The following is a 24,427-nucleotide window of genomic DNA, read 5'->3' as shown; positions in this document are numbered from 1 at the left end:
TTGGATTGCTTATTTGTAATGTAATTGCGGGAATTGTATTTGTCGATTTTGTGAACATGTTGTTTTGTTGATGGGTCATGAATCGGAAGTTTTTTTCTAATTGATAGTGTGGGAATTGTTAGTTAATCAAACTTTGCATGGAACATGGTAATTTGACTAAGAAAAGTGATAACTTTATGTCATTTGATTATAATTACATTCACAGCCTAAAAGAAAAAAATCAATAATTAACTTCACAACGGGAAATATTTCAAAAAAAAAAAACATGTACAGTATATTTTTTAAATTTATACAATAAACATTCTCGAACATTTCAATTTAAAAATTTTCACATTAATTATGATATATAAATTTTCTAGAAAAATGACTGGTTAGCATATTCACCTAAATACAAAATCAACATCAATCTTTAATCCTCGTTAAAAGTCACTTTGTCTCTAAAATTATTCAAAAAAATCAAAAGTAATTAAATTTCATTACCTAAAAATTTCCCTATATATAAAAGCTACTTGCCTAATTTAATGTTTTTTAATTCCATAAATCTCCCCAGCATCTTTATCAAAACCAAACATCAGCTCCATTTATGCACTTTCATTTAATTTATTCAACTTTCCCTTCCAAAAGCCATGGCCGCCAACACCTTCTTCCGAAAACTCATGCCAATTCTCCTCGTACTCCTCTCCTCATCGCTAACCTCCGCAAAATCTAACCACTTTTCCAAAACCCTCTCTCCAAAATCCCTTGGCCTTAAGAAACAAAAGCTCAGCCATCTCCACTTCTACTTTCACGACATTGTCAGCGGCAAAAACCCCACTGCCGTTCGGATCGCTGAGGCTGCCATGACCAACAAATCCGCCACCCTCTTCGGCGCCGTGGTCATGATGGACGACCCTCTGACGATGCAACCCGAGCTCAACTCCCAGCCGGTGGGGAGAGCTCAAGGGATTTACTCTTCGGCTTCACAAAGCGAGACCGCATTCTTGATGGTCTTAAACTTTGCCTTCACTCACGGCAAGTACAACGGAAGTACTCTCAGTGTTCTGGGCCGCAACACGGTGTTTAATGCGGTGAGGGAGCTGCCGATCGTTGGCGGATCGGGGCTTTTCCGGTTTGCTTCGGGCTATGCTAAGGCCAGGACTCACACTTTTGAATTGCAGTCGGGGGATGCAGTCGTTGAGTATAATGTTTATGTGTTTCATTATTGAGTTAATTATAATTAATTAAGGGGTGTTTCAGTTTTGGTTTTTATGTAATTCCCATACTGAGCTTGTGATTCAACTTAAATTACATAACTTTGTTAATTATGGAAATTCTCATATGGGAGGAACTAATGACTATTGTGCCGATCGAATTGGACAAGCTCAATATAGAAACTGCCAGCCCTGAAACCCGATTAGGCTTGAAGCTAGGACCTGTCTAAATTGTCTTGTGTCTAGTTTTTATGCTTTTGAAAACAACAAAAGACGTGTCTTATGTTGGCTAAATTGTCGGCCTGTCCTGTCTAGTTTTTATGCAGTTTAGATTGATATTTGTATTTATGAATGGTATTTTGCATTACGATTATCTAAACCTTATTCAACTTCTACGCGTTACCTTAGCGAATTCAAGTTTTATATAATATTTTACCGTTTTAATTATGTTCATCATATCTTTAGCCTATAATATATAAAATATATATTTTATATTAAACTTATATCAAACATCTATATTATATATTATCATATTTTTTATTTTTTCTATTTAACAAAAAGAAAAAATAATATTGTTTTATAAGATACAAAATAACGTCGTTTTATATAAAATATAAAAAACAATAATTCATAATAGTAACCTAATCAAGGTAAAAAATTTATTATTTTGTCAGATTTATTATCCTTGAATAATATTGTAATAAAAGATTTTGGTATAATCTTCGTTATTTTGGTCGTAAAAAAAACATGAATTTGATGGATATTGATATGATGAATCACTTTTTATCTCTATCATTTGACATTAGATTTCAATCTCGATCCATATATCAAAAAAAAAAACATTGATTAATCCTATTCTGTAATATAATCACTAGTAACTCGAAGTTATATAAAATAAGATAGAAATTTTAGAAATATAACCTAATTTCTTTACATTTTTTAAATTTAAAGTTTAGGGTTTTTTTTAATATTTAATTTTAAAGTGTTTCTTCAATGTGATATTTATAGAACTTGAATTTGACTTGGTTATATAGGAATAAAGGTGGGATCTAAATCATCTATTATTATTAATTCTTTTCAAATAAAATAGGAAAAACAACTATTGTGGTTCATTAATTAGTTATATTATGTGCTCAAGAGATTGTACTTGAATCTTGATTATATCTTGTATTTGAAAGTATTAAAACTATAATTTGATAATCGATTATATTTTGTGTTATGTTAGATTTAATAACCAATTAAATACTTTGATTTGAAATACTATACTGATTTTACTAAGGTATTCTATGAAAAGTATTAATATTATTATTGAAATTATCGTATTTTTATAAATATAGTATTTACGCTGTATTAATATATTAAACTTATTTTTTGTCATCCATTGTATTATACTCTTACAATTTATGTTTTTTTTTTTTTCAAGTAGGCATGTTAGATGTATCACATCACCAACTTTAATTTCAGGCAGTCCTACATTGACTATATTTATATAATTTGCTCAATAAATCAAGGTACAAGTGACTTGAAACCTGGGACATAAATGTATTCCTGGTTGGGTAATAAAAGGAAAAGATATGCACATCATGAGATATGGAAGGTCAAAAGCGTTATTCCCACCCAAGGTTTGTCAAGCCCCATTAGTACCCGAGAAATATTGAAAACATAAACTTTCACTATAAATTGTTAAAATTAATAAAATCAGTTAGTTTTCAAAGTAAAATTGTTATTTAACTATAATATATTTAAAATAATAAAATCTCATTTCTCCTCTTGAGTTAGAAAATTAACAATTTCTCTAAGAATTAAATTTTGAAAAGTTACTTTTTTCCCTCCAGAGTTTCATTCTCAACCCATCTTCTCTGGCAAACAAAATCCGATCATGACTTCTCTTTCCCTATCGTCGACAGTCTCCCTCTTAATGCAAATAAAGACGAGTGACCTTCCCTCCAATCCGACATCTGTCATCTTCTCTAACGATAATGAATCATCTTCATTAAAAACGAAGACAAATGTTGGACCAAAGAGAAGGTGACTCATCTTCATTTGTGTTTGAAGGGAGACCGTCGATGGCAAAGAAAGAGAAGTCATGACCAAATTTCGGCCACCAGAGAAGATGGGTTGAAATTAAAACCCTAAGAGGGAAAAAGTAACTTTTCAAAGTTTAATTTTGAGAAAACTGCTAGTTTTTGTAAACTAAAAGAGGGAAATGAGATCAAATTTATTATTTTTAATATATTATGATTAAATGATGATTTTACCCTTAAAATTAACTGATTTTGTTAATTTTAATAATTTATTGATAGAAGTTTGGGTTTTCAATATTTAACAAAAATTAGTTTGGAGTTTCAACTAACAATGACCAAATTACCTATTTGGAACCAAAACCTTCAAGTACTTGGTGTTCGGTTTTGATTTCTATTTGGAACCGAAAAAAATAGTGTAGGTTCCAAGTGTTACATCAAAGGAACCTACAAGTTCTAGGATCAGTTTCGGTTCCTTACTATTAAGAATCAAAACCAACCCAAATAATGCATTAACTGAATCGGGTCGAATATCGACCCATACCTGACCCAGTTGTTTAAAACTAAGGAATAAAAAAAACTAAAAAACCTCACTTAACCAAATATCTTTTCTTCCCCAACCGCTACTTCCTTTGGCTCAAAATTTTTTTTCCCTTTTCTAGTCGATTGATACCTTCCTACTTTGCTTCAGTTCCAATCACTTGTTTTCCTTCAATTCCAACCGCTTGCAAGTAAATTTGTGTTTATATGGAACTATTTGTTTAATATTTGGATACATTTGGTTGAATTTTATGGGTAAGGGGAGAGAGAGAAAAGAAACTGCAGATAGCTTAGTTGGAGTACTGAATAAGCTTCCAGATGTTTGGGAAAGAATTGCTAATAACTTGTAGGAGAAAAGATAAGATGAGTTGATTAATTAATTAATAATTAGAAAGTGTATATGAAAAGGATTTAGGTTTGTTATTAGTTCTATTATTATATTTTTATTAAAGTTTTTTTAACACCCGATAAAAATTTAGGATCATGCATAGGAAATAAAGTTCTAAATTTTAGGTTTGATAGCTTAATTGTATCTCAACTTTATAAAAAAAATTTTGGTTGAATTGTATTAATTTTATTTGCTGAATTTTTTTTTTATTATATGTGTGTGTGTGTATACAGAGGTACTCGGTAGGAATTGGACCCTATTTAAAACTTGTAGGGTATAGGTGCCGATCGATTATGGGTTTTAAAAGTTTTGCAAAGTACCCGGATTTGCTCACCTCTAGTTCAACAAACCTTGGGTGGGAATAAGTTTTTTGGCCAATATAGAATTTATTTTCATTAATACCAAACATATTTAAACAACAATAAAACTATGTGTACTTATTTTGAATACACAAATAGATACATATTTACGTGTGTCATCATATAATTAAATAATTTTAAATTAAAAATAAAGCAATACTTAATCGTATGATAACATAAATGAGTATATAATAATTCATATACTCAAAATAAATACATATAGTATTGTTTTTTAAACAAAGAATTTTATTTTTTTTGTATTGAGTTATTTGGATTGCCATTATAGAAGGTTTTTTTTTTCTTGGTTTAGGCTTGAAAAAGGCCCAAAACCCAATAATATATGATAAATTGGTCTTTAACATAAAACTTGAAGCTCAAACGGGCAAACATGAAGCCGAAGCCTAAAAGTAAAAAACTTTTGAGCTGAGTTTGAACACATTGATCTCAATTTAATGGGTTTGACAGACAATAATAGTTAAATATAATCTGGCAATAAAAGGAAGACCCCCCAAAAAGCTTTTCATTTTACCAGTAAAAGCTTTTTTTCTTGTAAATCTTTGACAAACCTCATTTTTCAAGCTTTTTTTTTTTTGTAAATCTTTGACGAACCTCTTTTTTCGATGGCTCACAATGGAAGAATATTATAGATAGTGAAACTATCAAAAGTGTTCATATTGTCTATCCCCCAACACAACTTGATTTGTTGCTAAAAACCAACTTGCCCTAGTGGTTGGAGAGCAATCGATAAAACCTTACACAAATGCATAATTGAATGATGTCATTGATGACCTAACCATGTTATCATTGTCTTGATCTAGCATATGGACAACATGAAGGAACCATGAATGCCACAAGAACAAAAATTACGGTAGAATCAAAGGGTGAATTCAAGATTCCAACAAACCTAGGATCAAGGATTTGAACTAAAAACATATTCTACAAACAAGGATATCAAATCAAACCTTCATTTTGTCTTAGGCTTGAGTGAAGGATCAAATGACCTAAAAGAGAGTGAATTAGACTTTTAAAACTAATTATACTAATTTAAAGGATTAATTAGGTTTCAAATGTGAAAACTTGTCATTTTGACATAGTTTAAGTGGTAAAATGTTATTTATTTTTTAAACTATTAAAATTATGAACAACATTTTTATCTTTTCAATGTGTACATCCTAAAAATTTACTGATTCACTATGGTGCTTGATGGAAAGGTGGAAATGTTATTTTTCAGCTTCAAGGGTGAGAACTTATCATTTTGACATATTCTGAGGGGATAATATCATTCTCCGTAAAATAATTTGTATGAGAATTCAGAAGAATCATCTAATATTTAGCATTATATAACTAGGTGTAATCAATTGAAGAATCCCATCCCATGAACATGGTGATGAAGTAAGATTGATAATACTCATCAAATAATTAACATTATATAACTAGGCTTAAATATTGAATTAAACACATTTTCAAATCTAAAAACTGTTAAAATGCAGCTACAAAATTTCTAGGTCACAAATCAAACGGGCCTTTAAAATTGCCAGGTTTAGTCTTTCGAGTTCTAATGGTAGGCCAACGCAAGCCCAAATCAGCTTGATATCCAACAAAGAAAGCCTGAAAATAAACAACAGGCCCAATTCCACAACTTGAAAATCGAGAACGAAACCCTAGAAAGTTCGTCTATAAATAGCACTGAGAATGCCTAGGGTTTTAGTCACCACCCATTCACCTCTGCTTCTTCTTCAACTCGTAGAGAGAGAAAGCTCTCAGAACGTGAGGGAAAATGCCGGCCGGTCATGGTGTGAGAGCGAGAACAAGGGATCTCTTTGCCAGGGGATTCAGAAAGAAGGGTTACATCCCATTATTGACCTATCTTAGAACTTACAAGATCGGTGATTATGTTGACGTCAAGGTTAATGGCGCCGTTCACAAGGGAATGCCCCACAAGTTCTACCATGGTCGCACTGGCCGCGTTTGGAACGTCACCAAACGCGCCATCGGTGTCGAGGTCAACAAGCAGGTAAAATAGTTAACCCAATACTCATTTCTAAATTCATTTATGTTCTTCTGTTTACTTCTACATGCGTGTCATTGGCGGTTTGGCATGTGGGTATTGGTTTATTTATGGAATAATTGGGCGCTATAAAGAAGATGTTACAGTTATGTTACCGGGTTTTTTATTTTACTTTTTAATATCTGTGGGCGTGTTTATCTCTGTTGTTTAGCTTTAGATGGGTAGATATTGCTGTTATATTATGTGAGGTTTTGATTATTTTACTTTACTATTATTGGAAGAGATAGAAAGATGATGTTCCAGCAGCCTTACTGGGGTTCTAATGTTTTTGTATGTGTTTATTTTATAGGTTGAGTTGAGTAAATATTGGGGTTTTAGTATGTTGGAATTGATTGCTTGTGGGCTAGTGAGAATCTGTTTGCTTGGTGATATTGTTTTATTTTTTAGGTTGGTTTCTAGAAATATGATATTCTAGTTATGTTGCTAAGAGTTTTAATATCTAAGTATATGTTTGTGGGTGTGATTTGTCAGTACATAATGTAAGCGACTGGAAAGAGGTTATTCTTGTAATGTTACTTAGATTCTACCTATGTTGATTTTGTAATGCTTTCAAGTTAATGGTAAAGATGGTTGTCTTGGATGTATGAATGGTTGATTTGTTTGGTAAGTATGATCTAATGAATGGTTGATTTGTTTGGTTGTTATAATTTTGGATTTCTGTGTTTGTTTATGTTACTGATGAATGTGTGAATATATTGTAGTCTTTATTTGTATTTGTTATGTTTTCATTTGTTTGTAATCCATACAAAAATTTATTTGAGTGGTCTGTGGAAAGTGATCTAATAACTCTCTGTAATTCTCTACGTGATACAATATCATTCTATTCACCAAATTGTGACCACTTGGATTGTGTGATTTTTTTTAATTCTCTTGTGAGAATTATTTATATTTGTTTGATTAGTTTGGGTCTATGGTTATTTGACAAAGTAATTTGGCTTGTTGTATTTATTGTCTATATGCGGTACATAAATGTTTGATGGGAAGTTTCATACTGAACTCTGCTCCATATGCTTATGTACAGGTGGGTAACAGGATAATTAGGAAGAGGATCCATGTTCGTGTGGAGCATGTGCAGCCATCCAGGTGTACCGAGGAACTCAAGCTGAGGAAGAAGAAGAATGATGAACTCAAGGCTGAAGCAAAGGCCAGGGGTGAGGTCATCAGTACAAAGAGACAACCAGAGGGCCCTAAACCAGGTTTCATGGTGGAATGTGCAACATTGGAAACCGTCACACCCATTCCATATGATGTTGTTAACGATCTGAAGGGAGGTTACTAGGTTGTTTTCCTTGCTTTGTTCTTGCTGTTTTTGTTATTCGGTGGATAACATTTTGAGAACTAAATCAGCTTATTTGGATGCATTTTCATCCGAAATAGTCTTTTATTATTATTGTTTTTTGAAGAGGTACTGCACCACTAGAGATGTTTATTTAATCACTTTTTACATTAGAAACAAGGATGCTTTGAATTCCAAGTTAATATCTGATGGAGATGTCTTTAAAAGAAAGTTATACTATTGTGGGACTGTCAGATGTTGGATTGTGGATGATTAAAATTAACAGAGAATCCCATGAAGATTAAGAGTAGCAAATCTCGTCACATGACAAAACAAAACTGCTATTGTGTTGATATAATTATTATTAATTTATAAAGTTTAATCCCTAGCACATATTCCAGTCCCATTCTGCAAATTGGAGCATAAATTCTTGTGAATTTCGACATCCCATATTCTGTTGGATCTTGCTTCTTGATACATAATTCTTAAGAGGCCACTGCCAATGATATAAATAATCAATTATGACATATTTAAAAAACTTTTGTTAATAATCTAATCATAGGTTATCGCCTTTTTAGATTTTTTAATATTAGTTGATGGATTTAATTTTTTTTTTTTTACAATTTTTATTATGTCCCTCAAAATGTTTCAAAATTCCTAAAATCTCTACGAGGATAGGCCAAAAGACTTATCCTCACCCAAAGTACTCTTGTTTTCTTAAGTTTTTATCTCTTATCTTTGAAAATTTTATTTATTTATTTATAGGTAATTAAAATTAACAGAATCTTAATCCCTTAAAATTTTATCTCGTTTTTTTTTTAAATCCTAAAATTATCGTCTTCCCAGATTAAGATAAGATCTTCATCTTCCAGACTTCAAATGCATTGGTCGGAGGTCCAGGTGAAAGAAAAGAGCTCTCCAGAGAGAGAGGAAGAGTTGGGAGAGAAAGGTCACTGGAGTTTGAAAACTAAATCATAGAGAAAAAAATGTCGTTTTTTAAAACTTAGTGTAACACCTGGATTTAGGTATGTCAGTAAACTCCACTTTCAAAATTACTCCTAGAGTTGATTTTATAACTTGTTGTTTAAAGAAATTGCAAAAAAATTATAGAAAACTACTAAACGAACAATAATTTTCAAAGGAGGTAAAATGGTCATTTTAGAAGGATTTAAGAGACAAAGTGGGAATGTAAATTGAATGACACACTTGAAATTATATAATGGTGCTAAGGGTTTTTGGTAATTGGTTAAGGATAAAATAGTCATTTTTGGAAAATGTTAAGGGTAAATTAGTCTAAAATGCTTATAAAACCAACCAACTATTCATTTTCTTCTTCCTTAGCTGAGAATCTCCATAATTTTACTAAAGTTTTTTCTTCAAGCAAAAATTCATCAAAAGACCTAACTAAACCACCTAATTTTCAGAGCTTCTAGTTATAAAAAGTATAGATCTATTAATTCTGGTAAGTTCTAAGATAAAAAATTTAATTTTTAAGAGAGGTGAAATTTAGAGTTTTGATGGATGATTATGTTTTTGGTTGATTAAAGTTGCTAGAAAGAAGAAAAGAATGAGGATAAACTTAAATCACCTAATTAGCAAAGAAAAAGTAAAAATTTCATACTTTACATATTTGAAATAATTTGAGTTAGGTTATTTAAATAATTTTTACTTATATAAGTGTGTAAGGTATTAGAATTAAGGTGATTTATGCTTAAAAGAATAAAGAAATTCATTAGAACTTATGATGTAATTTTTGCTTGAAGAAAAAGCTTTAGTAAAATTATGGAGATTCTCGGCCAAGGAAGAAGAAAATGAATAGTTGATTGGTTTTATAAGCATTTTGGACTAATTTACCTTTAACCTTTTTCCAAAAATGACTATTTTATCCTTAACCAATTATCAAAAACCTTTAACGCTATTATATAATTTCAAGTGTGTCATTCAATTTACATTCCCACTTTGTCTCTTAAATCCTTCTAAAATGATCATTTTACCCCCTTTGAAAATTATTGCTCATTTAGTAGTTTTCTATAATTCTTTTGCAATTTCTTTAAACAACAAGTTATAAAATCAACTATAGGGATAATTTTGAAGGGGAGTTTACTGACAAAATTACCCCTAGAGTTGATTTTATAATTTGTTGTTTAAAAAAATTGTAAAAGAATTATAGAAAATTACTAAATGAGCAATAATTTTCAAAAAGGGGTAAAATGGTCATTTTATAAGGATTTAAGAGACAAAGTGGGAATGTAAATTGAATGGCACACTTGAAATTGTATAATAGTGCTAAGGGTTTTTGGTAATTGGTTAAGGATAAAATAGTCATTTTTGGAAAAGGTTAAAGGTAAATTAGTCCAAAATACTTATAAAATCAACCAACTATTTATTTTCTTCTTCCTTTGCTACAACTCTTTACTTGTAAAATATTAAATTAAACGGAGTGAGCGACTATGGCTCAGTAAGAAGATCATACTCAATACTAAAAGCGTTTTATACCAATACTAATTTCTTCCATACTCAACGTGTCTAGGTTATTTACAAACAAAATAATTGATACGGAACATGCAATAAACACATATCATAATTATCTTCTTTCACTCATTTATTCATTTCCTTACTGTACAAATATGATTCACTCGTTATAATTTATACATGTATGAGTGTCATGACTTTTCTATTTTCTGATCATAGATCTTTCTCAACTTTTTATCAGCCACATAGATTTGCATGCATGATTCTAATGCAAATGACTTTCATAAAATATTTGCTAATTTTTTCTTTTTTTTTTTGTCAAATATTTTCATTAACCAGTCTAGACTACATAGGACAGTACTCGCATATTTCTCTATTATTTTTGTTTTTTTTGCTGCCCACACAGTACAATTGACATTTTTCTTTGCTGTCCACACAGTACAGCTAATATATTTCTTTGTTGTCCACACAGTACAGCTCGCGTGTAAGGATTTTAAGCATGTTTTCTACTTCCTGTATTATATGAGTCATTATAAAACCAAAAACACTTGTTTTCCATTTTCCGAAAACATGCATAACTTAGAAAATGTTTTTCCCCTTTCTTTATTTTTCTGAAATCATGCATATGCTATGATTTCTCATGTATACATGTATAACCATAAGAGGAAATATGCCCATTCATCGTTTTCCCTTATTCTTTTCACTCCTTATCAAACATTATATTATTTTTTCATGTATTTATATATATCTCGTGCATCGAATTAATTTCAAAATATACAATATAGACTTAATATAAGGGTTATTACACACATCATGCACATAATTAAGCAAAATTAACATATATCATATAAAATTACACTTTTGTCCTGATGGCCAAAAGTTATATGTCTACCCTTAGTGCAAATTATTCCATCAATTCGTCATTTCTCATATACTCAATACACAAAATCCACTAAGCTAACCCCAAGAATATGAAATGTCTAAAATACCCTTATGGCAAAAAATTACATCATAAATCCTAATGAATTTTTTTATTCTTTTAAGCATAAATCACATTAATTCTAATACCTTACACACTTATATAAATAAAGGTTATTTAAATAACCTAACTCAAATTACTTCAAGTCTGTAAAGTATGAAATTTTTACATTTTTTTGCTAATTAGGTGATTTAAGTCTATCCTCCTTTTCTTTTTTCTAGCAACCTTAATCAACCAAAAACATAATCATCCATCAAAACTCTAAATTTCACATCTCTTAAAAATTAAATTTTTTACCTTAGAATTTATCAGAATTAATAAATCTACACTTTTTATAACTGAAGACTCTAGAAATTAGGTCGTTTAGCTAGGTCTTTTGATGAATTTTTATTAGAAGAAAAGGCTTTAGTAAAATTATGGAGATTCTCGGCCAAGGAATAAGAAAATGAATAGTTGACTGGTTTTATAAGCATTTTGGACTAATTTACCTTTAATCTTTTCCAAAAATGACTATTTTATTCTTATCCAATTACCAAAAACTCTTAGCACCATTATATAATTTCAAGTGTGTCATTCAATTTACATTCCCACTTTGTCCCTTAAATCCTCTATTTTAAAAAATTAATAATATATAGATAAAATAATAATTTTATTAACTTTAATTAAAAGAAATTAAAAATAACTCTTTTACAATCAGATTCGAATATTTTAAATATAATAATTTAACTATAAAAACGTTTAAGAATTTACAAATTAATTTTTTAAATTTTTTAAAAAGCCAAGCCACGGCGATATCACTCTTTCTAAAGTTATTTTATTCATTTCCATATATTTTTAAAATACTATTATTGCTCTAATATTTTTAAATCCTCTTATGCAATCTACATTTTAGTCTTGATAAAAGAATATTAACCAAACCTATTAAACTTACAAATCAATTGATATCAGTTAGTAAGTACGAGAACGAAAAAAAATGATACAAGAATATATGGGTTTAATACGATACATTGTAAAAAATACATTTCTAAAAATACTGTAATATCAAACATAATTTTAGCATCTTTCATAGGTCTTCCAATTAATAATTTAAAAGTAAAGTATTTAATTAATTATTAAATTTGATATAATATAATATATGATCAAAATTCAATTATCATAAAAATTTATTGTGAGAGATTAGAGATTTAGATAACAAAAATTGTATTTTTTGTTTTATATAGTTATAATATTATGATAATTAATTAAAAATATAATAAATATTTTCGTATTTTAAAAAATTCATAAAAGAGGGAAAACGTAAAAAAAATGGTAAAAAAACATATTTAATATGAGAAATGTATAAAATATAAGTTTAATATAATTTGGATTCAAAAATTTGGAATTATATATTTAAAACACTAATTAAATGTGAATAATTTACGTTTTTATTAAGTATGATTAAAATAACAAAGATAATTAAAGATTGATTGTTAAATAAATAAAAGATTAACACCTTATTCTTAATAACATTAACTTCTGTCAATTACCTATCTGGTTTTTGGAATATTATCCTAAAATAAATGCTCCTTTTGTTAAAGGCTGAAGATTATGTCTCACCCAAAGTATCCTCTTATTTCAAGTTCTCCCTTTAACTTTGAATTATTTTTTTTCTATCCATGGATAGTTAAAATTGATAAAATCTTAAACCCTTAAAATTTTATTTCTTTTTTTGCCCTCAAACCCTAAAAACTAATCATTTCTCTCATAAGTCAAGCTTTAAAAAATGATATTTTCCCCTAAGAAAACTAAAATTTGACATTTCCCTCTTAAAATTTTCTCTTCCTTCGACGATCTATCTCCTCTCAACTAGATGCCCGATCGATGTCGAATGAAGTTAGAGAGACGAAACTCTTTATTTTCCCATAAGAAGACGTCTGGGAAGATCAAAAGCTTCATTTTTTCATATGAGATCTTTGTCGGTTGATATTCTAGAATAAGGGAGAAAGACCACTGGAGCATGATGATATGTTAGGGAATCTTCGTAGCTAACGATGATATCGAATTTGGTATTGAGGATTGAAAACTAAACTCTACAAGAAAAATATCATTTTTTAAAACTTGACCTAAAGGACAAACTTTTATTTTTTAAGGTTTTGGGGAGAAAAATAGATTAAATTTTAATTTATTTTTAATATTATAGATGAAATAATGATTTTACCTTTAAATTATAGACTTAATCATCTATGGGTAAGTATTTAAGATTTTCATAATTAATGAATATAAACTAGAGAAAGCAGAATACTTTAATGGGCCGTTTGGTTTAAGTTTTAAAAATTATTTTGATAATCTATTTTTTATTATCTTATTTGGTTTATCAGTAATAAAATATTACGATAATTTTTTATTACTAATGCTAATGTGACAGGTAATATAGGTGGTAATTTGATTACTATCTCACTTTACGTATTAAAATAGTAAGGTAATCTTAATTTTATTATAATCATATTATTATTTATTAATTTTTTAAGATAAAAATAAATTTATTTTTAATTAATATGATAAATAATATAAAAAATATTTAAAAATAGTTATATTTAAGAGTATTTAAGTAAAATAATTTATTAATATTCTTTTATTACCTTTAATCAAACACAATAATTATTTATAGTTACTAAATTTTATTAAACATATTAATAATTTATATTTAATAATCTTTTAAGTATTCTATTTTTAAAATAATCTTTCTATTTTGATAACAAAATATTACTTAAACTATCCTGTCTTAAGTGGGAATAAAAACTTTATTTTCTATAAATCAGGCGCACTGCCTACGTGGCTTTTTCGATATTATCCCAAAAATAAATATAATAAAACACAGATAATCCCTCGTTGTGCAGTAACTGCTCCTGCATACGATATCTCGCAAACTCGATGAACCTTCTCCACCACCTCCGCCTCTGTGACCGCCAACTTATTTTTATTTTGTTTTAAAAATAAAATTAAAAAATAAATTCTTTTTATTTAAATATATAAATATTTTATCTTTTAATTTTAATTTTAATTTTCCATCATCATTTACTGTACTTGTACTTTTATTTCAAAACTTCTTTGTAAAACCCTAATCATCGATCCTCTTCCCTCTGTCTCTATACATTCGAAAACTTTTAATTTTTTCCCTCTCTTAACTACTCCTATTTCTTCAATATACCGTCGATTTCAGTCTTCGTGCAAGATCTGTAACCTTTGTTGACGCACGGTCTTTCTTTAGGGTTTTTATTTTTGGGGTTTCCGGTAAATGCTGGCTGGTAATCGGGTCAATTAAATGGCGGATCCGCCACGTGTCCGCCAGCCCTACACCATTGACGGCAATAATAGGAATAGAACAGCGGTAATAGCGAAGAGAGGTGTTGTTAGATTGGAAGATTTGATAGGAAGACAGAGCGGCGACGAAAGTGAAGAGTGAAAGCATGCTGAGCGTGCTACGTGTGCACCTTCCTTCGGATATTCCAATTGTTGGCTGTGAACTCACGCCGTACGTGCTTTTGCGGCGCGCGGACAAGAGCGTCATCACCGATGACGTGTCGGAATCCGCCCCTATTGATGGTCATTTCTTGAGATACAAGTGGTAAGTGCACGACGAAAGTCATTCAATTCGCCCCGTTTGATAATATGTTGTAATGAGATACAAGTGAATTTGCGTTCATGTTTGTTGGTTGGTTAATTTGGGCCTGTCTAACGGGAAGATTGAAAGTCTTTAGGGTGTTATAGAGATAACAATTGGATTGATCATTGTGACTAGCTTCTTAAAATTATATAGCTTACTGCGTTTCTGTTGCGTTATGGAGTAAAGAGCATAAGTTCACTTATTTTATTCTGCATGCGGTTCATGTTCTTTGAGAAAAGCAGTAAGGCCAAATTGAAGCATATCTTACAGAGAGGGTGACTTTTAAAATGAAAATTAAGGAAATAGTTGTGAGTTTATTTATACTAAATAGATGCATCAGGGGAACTATGCAGGTTCAGTGATTCTTGGTTACCAGAAAAGAGTAATTATTATACAATAAACAAACTTTTGTAATAAATGAATATCAAGATTGATCATCTTATGACTCTCTTCTTCTTCACCAGATCTAAACGCTATTAAGGATTGTTCATTTGCCCTTACCTTCTTAAGGTGCTACTTAATTTAGAAATTAGATATTAAGCAATTATTTGGATGTACAAATGATTATTGCCTTGGCAATTTAACGCTATGAGATGTCTACACAGGGTTGAAAGAAAATCTAATGAGAATAGACTACTGGTGACCCTAGTTACGAACTATGTCATTTAAGGAATGAAAAAAGTGAGGAATACTAATGAACTGAAGCCAATGAGGTGGTGAGAGACTAATTCTTATATGGAGAATATATAGATGGGTTGGATTTTTAATATAATCAGTTAGGGAAGAAAAAATGAGGAAATTGTTGGCCCAATTGGGGCCTCAGCATTTTGGTCCAGTGTCCCATATGTGCTGATCTTTTATGGGAATATTGATACCCTTTTTGGTATAACTTTTGTATGGAAAATAAAGTATCAATACCGGTAGGAGGTTTTTTTTCTCTCACTTGTTTTTTTGGTCAATTTGTTTCCATTCTTGTTTGCAGTGAGAAAATGTTATGATAGTCATACATGTACCCTTGAAAGTGGTAAGTTGATAACATCCCAAGTTTGGTACTTTGGTGTTTTCATATTTGTTATCCAGATTACAATATTGTGATGATTTCCAATCTAAAACCTTAGATGGAAAAGCAATGATTTATTTCTTACTTTGAAAAGGTTGAATATAGATTCCAAGAAATTTAAGATCTGAAAAAGCGTTTCAATAATTAGTGATGGCCAAATCTAGCAAATAAGTTCAGGGAAAAGGGGTTTAGAAGATTTAAGAGTGATTGGAGAGAACTATGTGGGAGGATGGAGAAAGTGCGAATCACTAGCATTTAGAGACATCAGCTTTGCTATTTTTAACAATTACTGACACACGCTTAACAAATTGTTGCTACACATCACGTAAAATTTTATGATGATAATCAGACTGCCTGAACTATTCATGCAAAACCTGCTTTAGTGGGCCTGTTCACTTGTTTTAGTAGTGCCTAGCAAAGGTGCAAATCAGGTAGCAAGTGGGATACTTAAATGGATAAAAGTGACCTCAATTTTTACGAGGAAGTAATTACATTAATCAGTTTTGAGTAATGTCTAGAATCTATTCATTTGGTGAGATGTTTTGTCACACACAGGAATGAAACATAGCTTGGTAGCTAGTATGATTAGAGGATAGGAATTCACAGATTGAAATTTTGTGAAAATTTCAGAAATTTGAAAATAATGTTGCAGTTCTTGAAGTATCCTTTAAAATTAATGTATAGAGTAGTAGTTTTCTTATATTTCTTGCAGAAAGGCTCAGAATAAGAAACCATTGGCAACATTCTTATCTTTGGGACATCATAGTGATATGAGATGAAGGATAATTAGATGATCTCCCCTTGTAATTTGTACTTTATTTTTTGTTTTATAAAATTTCTTAATTTCTCCAAAAAAATTATTTGATTTTTCCTGAAGAAGCAGATGTCATGAGGAATTTATTTGTAATATTAACCCTTGAGATCATCTTATGACACTAAATTCAGCGGGTTACTTTCTGTCCTGAGATGAAATTTTTTTTTTTTGTAACTGTAATAGGTTATGGAACTATTAGAAGCTATGATGATTGTAACCATCATCTTTGTGTAGGATGATTGATGCGTTGGTAAAGTTTTCTCTTCCATGTCTATATCATCACTTCATTTAAAGCTTACAGCTATTACCTTTCTCTTCACAATTAAAGTTATTGGTTGCAACTTGATCTTTTAATGGCTAAATTTATCCTTGAACTGGAAGCTCTGCTGTGTAGAATGACTGCATTTAGCATTATAAGATTGATTGCTTTTTATATATTAATGCCTGATCATTGTGTTGTCTCATTTTGTGATTTATTCAGCATCTGCTTATTAATCGCTGAGTTGCTTGAGATTTGTGTTACAGTTTTGGACTATGATACGTGGACTGATTCTTCTTACTATTTTCTTGGGCACTTTTTGCAGGTACCGTATACAGAGTGATAAAAAAGTTGCTGTATGTAGCGTACATCCCGCTGAGCAGGCCACACTGCAATGTGTAGCTTGTGTTAAGGCTAAAATACCTGTTGCTAAGAGTTACCACTGTTCTCCCAAGTGCTTCTCTGATGCATGGCAACACCATCGTGTTCTGCATGACCGTGCTGCAAGTTCTGTAAATGAAAATGGAAATGAAGAGGAAGAGTTATTTGGGCGCTTCAGTAGCACAGGCTCTGGAGTTATTAATGCTAGCTTGTCTAGCTCTGCATCAAGTACTAGTTTGACCAATGTTTCAACACCTTTATATCCTGCAACAATAACACAGAGGAGTGGTGGTGAAACTTGGTTTGAAGTAGGACGATCTAAGACATACACTCCAACAGCCGACGATGTCGGTCATGTTCTCAAGTTTGAGTGTGTTGTGGTAGATGCTGAGACTAAACTAGTTGTCGGACCTGGCAGCACTCTGTTGACTTCACGTGTTATTCCTGCCCCCTCTCCTAGTCCTCGTCGCTTGATCCCAGTCAATGGAGCAGATATGATGGGGCATCTGGATTCAGATGGCCATATTTCATCTTCTGGGACCTTTGCAGTACTCTCATACAACATTTTGTCTGATGCATATGCCACAAGTGAATCATATAGTTATTGCCCATCCTGGGCTCTTTCCTGGCCTTATCGCAGACAGAATTTGTTGCGGGAAATTGTGGGCTATCGTGCTGATATTGTGTGTCTTCAGGAGGTATATATAAGCACGGCATTGTTGTGTAGGAATTCAATTTTTGGGACACCATAGGGTAAATAAAGATATAAATACATGTTTCTACTTTTTTTGATATTGGATTCAGGGTCAAGGGTCTTAATAATGATTTTGGCCTCTAAGCTTGAATTGATGGGGCTGAAATTGTTTAAAGTTCTAACAAAGAGAAAGATAAAAATGAAAATAACTAGGCATAGGCTGGTTTGCTTCTCCATAATTAATTGTTGGAATCTATTTGTCAATTGGACTCTTCATTATATGTCAATGGTCATTGCAGAGCTTTTGAACTGGTCGTTATTGTTCAAGCTTTTCTTTCTGTTAGGTTCAAAATGATCACTTTGATGAATTTTTCGCCCCTGAGCTGGATAAGCATGGATATCAAGCTCTCTATAAGAGAAAAACAAATGAGGTTTGTTTAAGAACTTAATGTTGATATGGACATATCTGTTAATAATTTTCAATTTTGGTTGGTGATTCGGTTGTTCATTTCAGGTTTACAATGGAAATACCCATACTATTGATGGTTGTGCAACTTTCTTTCGCAGAGATAGATTTTCACATGTCAAAAAATATGAGGTTTGAATTCTTTTTTCCCCCTAAATGTATGCTGTATCTTTAGTGTTTTTACTTTTCACATTCTGAAGGAACCTGTACTTTTATGCAGGTTGAGTTTAATAAGGCTGCTCAGTCATTGACTGATGCTATACTTCCAACTGCTCAGAAGAAGAATGCTTTGAATCGATTGGTTAAGGTAGCTTGATAATCTTTAAGTTTTTTATATTTTCGTAGAGCTGTCTATATTTTTCAATTGTCCTCGTGTAATTCTGTGTACACAGGATAATGTTGCATTAATAGTGGTTTTGGAAGCAAAATTCAATAACCAAGGAGCTGATAATCCTGGGAAACGGCAACTTCTCTGTGTGGTAAGATTTTTTGTTGTTATTTTTATCTTGTTTTTTGCACTTGTTTTTTTTTTTCTTTTTACACATAGTAACATTTAGTATAGTTATATATGCAAACACATTTTTTTCCCATTTTCTTATGTCTGATTTGAGGTTGCATATTGGCTGCGAAATGCATGATCTGTCATAATGCTAGACATTTTCTGAATGTAAATTGAAGAGTTTGAGTTTAGCACCTTATGAATTGCAGCTCAACAAAACGATTGGTTAAATAGCTTATTGATTCTTAGAGTAGTCCATATGTACCATAATGCAATAAGGGAATTTTCCCCTTGGTGTAAGACTGGCCATGAACTGGATCTTGGCTGAGTTTGCTCTAAGCTAAGTCATGAAGCTCAGTATGCCATGCCACTTTGCTCATGACCTGGCCTAAATGTAGGCATTCACTTAGTGACTTTAGTCCACATTAGAGAATATAGGTGCTCCTATAGTAAAATTTATGTTTGTGGAAAATTTTTAAATGATTTTAGTTAACACAAAGGGGATATCTTTCAGTTCTGCCAGGCTTGGTTTTATATAGATTAGGAATGGTATTAAATTAGGCTGATTTAGAGGCTCATGTGCTTTTCATTTCTGTTCTCCTTATAGTCATGAAATAATCTCACTGAAATTGTGTTAGATGGATTGTTTTGACATGCCCAAAGTCGAATATCCTGGCTGAGGAATCTTTATTTTCCCCATGAGTGTTTATTACAGTCAACTTGAATTCTGTTTAATCTTATGCTTAAATTTAGTGTTCAACTCAGCTTGGTATTGAAGAATGTTTCAATCCCATCAGTGGTATTTATCCATGTCAAGCATATCAATTTATCAGTATGATATTTTGCTTTGAGTTTACACAGCTCAATTGTAGGACTAATGGAATCCTCTACATGTCATAAAATAAGTCTCATTGCTCTCTTTTTTCCGAATTTCTCATTGAGCATTAGTATTGCTCTACAAAGTTGTTTCTCCTTGGAGAAAGCTATTGCTGCTGTAAATTTTTTGATTGGGTTTTTCAACTTCTAATTTTATGAAAATTCTCTGTTGAGAATATTGGCTTTTTTTTTTTTTTTTTTCCCCCTCTCTTCTGTGTTTCTTTCTTTTAAATAGCCATAACTTTATGCACTATAAATGGGCATGATGGAGGTAAGGATGTTATGAAATTCATGAACATGTTCTCCACTAAAGGAATGAATGTATATAGTGTGTACATTTTACGTACTGTTGCAGATTGCTAATCATCTTCTAGAGCATCAAATTTTTGAGCTCATTTTTCTAATTAATTTTTTTTTGGGTTTTGTATTACAGGCAAATACACATGTAAATGTTCACCAAGATCTAAAGGATGTCAAGCTTTGGCAGGTGCCTGTTATTTTTGTCTTGTGTGCGGCTCTGTATTTGTTCTCCACTATTTAGACTAGATGTTCATCATATATGCATTTAGATGCTCATCATTATTGTTTCCATTTAGGTTCATACTCTTTTAAAAGGTTTGGAGAAAATAGCTGCCAGTGCGGACATTCCAATGTTGGTGTGTGGAGATTTTAATTCTGCCCCTGGAAGGTTTGTCGATTTTTCGAATATGCTAGCTTATGTAGGAGATTCATTTCATCACATATCATTATGTTTCATTATGTTTATGCTGCATAACTATCAATGCTTTTGAACTTTCTTGCAGTGCTCCCCATGCACTTCTGGCCATGGGAAAGGTCGATCCACTGCATCCGGACCTGGCAGTAGATCCTCTTACTATCTTGCGTCCTCACATGAAGTTGAATCATCAACTGCCTTTGGTAATTTATCATATTCACATGAATGAAACCATTCTTAAGAGATTGATTGATTTACATTTCCCCTTTTCCTTTGGGATTTTGGAAAGAAAAAAAAATGGAAAATGAGGGTATAAGAAAAGGCAAATGATGATTAGAAGTTTGTTGCTTCTACTGGTTGTGACATTCTAAGTGTTTCAGGTCAGTGCTTATTCCTCATTCGCAAGAATGGTTGTTGGACTTGGTATGGAGCAGCAGAGGAGAAGAATGGACCCTTCCACCAATGAACCCTTATTTACACATTTCACGAGAGATTTTATTGGCACACTAGATTACATATTTTACACTGGTGACCTCTTGTTGCCGTTCATCCCTTTCATTCACTAAATTTTTTTCTCCCAGTTCGTCCTAATTCTTTCTGATTATTCGCATAATGTACATAATTATAAACTTTTGCTTTCAGCTGACTCTTTAACGGTGGAGTCCTTGTTAGAGCTCTTGGATGAAGATAGCTTGAGAAAAGACACAGCCCTTCCTTCTCCAGAGTGGTCCTCCGATCATATAGCGCTCTTAGCTGAATTTCGCTGCAAGCCTAGACCTAGACGTTGACACTCTTGGGTGTGGGATTATTGTTTTTGGTATCTCTCATATTCACGTGTTGCAACAGACTGATATGGTTTTTCTAACGCCAAATGTTGCTTGTGATCCAGGTTTGGAGATGCAAAAAGATAATGTGGACAGAGAAGCTAATGATGGATAGAGCGACCCCTGTAGATCTTGCAAGATTTGTAAGAATTGTAGAATTGTAGATCTTGCACATCATACCCCTCAAATGATCTGCGATGTATTAAGCCACCTTTGGTCTCATAGAAAATGATTCTATAAAGTTTTTCATTCAATCTCATCGTGTCAGCTTTGTCCTCTCTTGGTAACCAATAGAAAATGTTCAAAGTAGTCAACCATCTTTGTATTTTAATTGTTCCTGGAAAGGAAAAGTGGTTAGCGGCATTGATCTAGGGTTCTATGTTCCCTTGGATTTTGGTGCAATGCATTTCCTTGTGGTTGGTAAATCGAATAAGAATTTTTATCTTTTTTCAGTTCTATATGCAGCCCAAGTGCAAGTGCCAAATCAAAAGCACAGAAGTTGAAAACTAGTTGATCGGTATGTTGTTTTTCAACAGTCAAGAGATTCAACCAAGTGAACCAACCGTAAAAAGAGCCAATGTAACCTTACCCAGGATCATAAAAGTTCTCATTTTGTTTTCTCATAGTATATTATTGTAAAACTGTAGTTTCATATATTTAAAGCATCTTAAAAAGCAACAAATTGTGCTTCGTCTATCGGTTAGAGAATATGTACCATTAGATGGCTTCACGTCATTTCCTAATGGTGCGAGCCTTGCGGGTCAGGCCGATCTGTCAGTTGATGAAGACCTCAGCATAGCCCAGAGTTTCAGGGGGAAAGGACTATTTCCCACCCATTGTTTAGTTGCATCTCAAAGCATACCCACATCAAATGAAAAACTCAAAAACCCACCTAAAGTTTAATCTGTCTGCATCCACCCACATCAGCCGTTAAATTTTCCGTTAAATAGAGGGGTAAAACCGTCATTTTACTGTTTATACTCCACTGATTTAATTCTATCACATTTTCCCCTTCCGATTTTAAAAGTTACACTTTACCCCAATCCCTAAACTTTAAAAAGTGACTTTCACCCCCTCAAATCCCTAATTTTTTTTTCATTTTCCCTCCGGCCACCGACGACGACGTGGCTGGAGGGAGAGTGACGGGGGCTCGTCCATTCTCTGGACGACGCTCGTCCTTGGAATGGACTACGATCGTCCATTCTCTGGACGACGCTTCGTCGTCCAGAATAGATGACGATTCGTCTTCCAAACTAGACGACGATTCGTTGTCGAGATCTGGACGACGAAGCATCGTCGAGATCTGGACGACAAAGCGTCGTCGAGATCTGGACGACGAAGAGTCATCCAGATCTAGACGAAGCGTCAACCGTTCTGGACGACAGTCGTCCTTCTTAGACGACGATCGTCGTCCAAAGGTGGTCGACCTCTGGACGAAATCTTCTCAGCCATCGCCGGAAAAAGTGGCTACATTTCAGGGGGGAAAAGTGAATTTTTTAAAACTTAATTCAGGGGACAAATGTTAGTTTTTCAAATTAAAGGGGGAAAAATGAGATAAAATTTTAATTATTTAATATTATTGATGAAATTACTAATTTGCCTCTTAATCTAACTGAAAAAATGTGGGTGGAAACAAACAGATTAAATTTTGGATGGGTGATTGGGTTTTTCATCTGGTGTGAGTATATGATTGAGAAACGGCTAAAACATTGGTGGGAAATAGTCCTTTGCCCAAGTTTTTTTCAGAGGTTGTGTCATAGTGGGTCTTTAACGAGTGATATGTGGGTCTTTAAAGGATTGATTTATTAATTTTATTAATAAATTTTTTTATTATTTAAATAAATAGTTAAATATTAATTACTTATATTTATTTTCAAATTAATACAACCAAGGATGATACCTTAAAAAAATTATTAATAATTCTTCAGTTATTACAGAGGAATGTCATGGTTATACAATGGAAAAAAGTCTAACATAATAAAAATAAATTCATTTATATAATATATAAGTTCCAATTCTTTCTATATAATTTTTATTCATTGTCAACATCTAAATTATTAAATTCTTCAAACATATCCTCCGTTACTTGATTTTGTATTTTGAATTTTGTAGTCACCCAATCTTTGATGTACATTATTGGCTCGATAAGTGCATGAAAGAAAGTACAAGATAAGTGTTTTGATATGTTTTTTACCATAACAGAATATTGAAAGGAGTCATCTTCCTAATTTACAATTTCAAGAAAATTAATAATATTAATAAAATTTAAAAACTCACTATAATTGAAACTTTGACCTAATTATTGTTTACATTTTCGAAGGATAGACTATATATATAACTTACCTTAAGACAAACTACTTGAACTTACCTATGATTCAAGAGTCTGTGACATCTTTCCATATTTAATTTTATAAATACTATATATTTTAAGTAAATAACTTTGAATATCATTTTTGATATTTTTGTCTTAGGATCTAAAACGGTAGTTATAATAAATAGTAATGGTGTTTTTTTTTCCAATATTTAAAATATTTCCTCTATTTTTCTTGTAATATCTTAATAAATATTAGAGCACCAACTATGACTATGTCCCAATCATACTCTAACAGAAAAAAATTAGATTTTTGAGATGTTTTAGTTGTGTATTAAACAATTGTAGTATAACTATTACATATTTTTTACACAATTTCAACATAAAATATATTGAAATTCACCTAGTTTTGACATCAATTTTTAATTTTCTACGTCTTTCTTAAGCCCATTTGTCTATGCATTTGATGTTACACTTGTATGTGTGCTAGAGATGATAAAATGTAAGTGATAACATGTCTAATTGTTCCTTTATAATCTTTTGCTAAACTCAAACCATCTTGAATTATTAAATTCATGATACGACATACACA

The 24,427-nt window shown here is 31.7% G+C and overlaps 3 protein-coding genes across 3 annotated transcripts; all 3 read left to right on the top strand.

Annotated features, from left to right (window-relative positions):
- Positions 1-548: 548 nt before the first annotated feature.
- LOC123228208 (dirigent protein 22-like) lies at positions 549-1,552 on the top strand. The gene has a single exon (XM_044653514.1). The coding sequence runs from the start codon at positions 627-629 to the stop codon at positions 1,203-1,205; it is 579 nt and encodes a 192-aa protein (XP_044509449.1). The 5' UTR covers positions 549-626; the 3' UTR covers positions 1,206-1,552.
- A 4,638-nt stretch (positions 1,553-6,190) lies between these two features.
- On the top strand, positions 6,191-8,045 carry LOC123226869 (60S ribosomal protein L21-1). The gene is made up of 2 exons (XM_044651408.1): positions 6,191-6,512; positions 7,588-8,045. The coding sequence occupies exons 1-2, from the start codon at positions 6,276-6,278 to the stop codon at positions 7,843-7,845; spliced, it is 495 nt and encodes a 164-aa protein (XP_044507343.1). The 5' UTR covers positions 6,191-6,275; the 3' UTR covers positions 7,846-8,045.
- Positions 8,046-14,185: 6,140 nt separating this feature from the next.
- On the top strand, positions 14,186-21,982 carry LOC123227960 (carbon catabolite repressor protein 4 homolog 1-like). Its single transcript, XM_044653121.1, has 12 exons — positions 14,186-14,897; positions 17,395-18,148; positions 18,489-18,575; positions 18,659-18,742; positions 18,831-18,917; positions 19,003-19,089; positions 20,419-20,472; positions 20,582-20,673; positions 20,789-20,903; positions 21,081-21,228; positions 21,343-21,499; positions 21,590-21,982. Exons 1-11 carry the CDS (start codon positions 14,740-14,742, stop codon positions 21,486-21,488), a joined length of 1,812 nt encoding a protein of 603 aa, XP_044509056.1. The 5' UTR covers positions 14,186-14,739; the 3' UTR covers positions 21,489-21,499; positions 21,590-21,982.
- Positions 21,983-24,427: the final 2,445 nt, after the last annotated feature.

Source organism: Mangifera indica, chromosome 10 (genome assembly GCF_011075055.1).
Source record: "Mangifera indica cultivar Alphonso chromosome 10, CATAS_Mindica_2.1, whole genome shotgun sequence".
NCBI lineage: Eukaryota > Viridiplantae > Streptophyta > Magnoliopsida > Sapindales > Anacardiaceae > Mangifera > Mangifera indica.
This window is presented reverse-complemented; position numbering and strand designations above follow the sequence as displayed.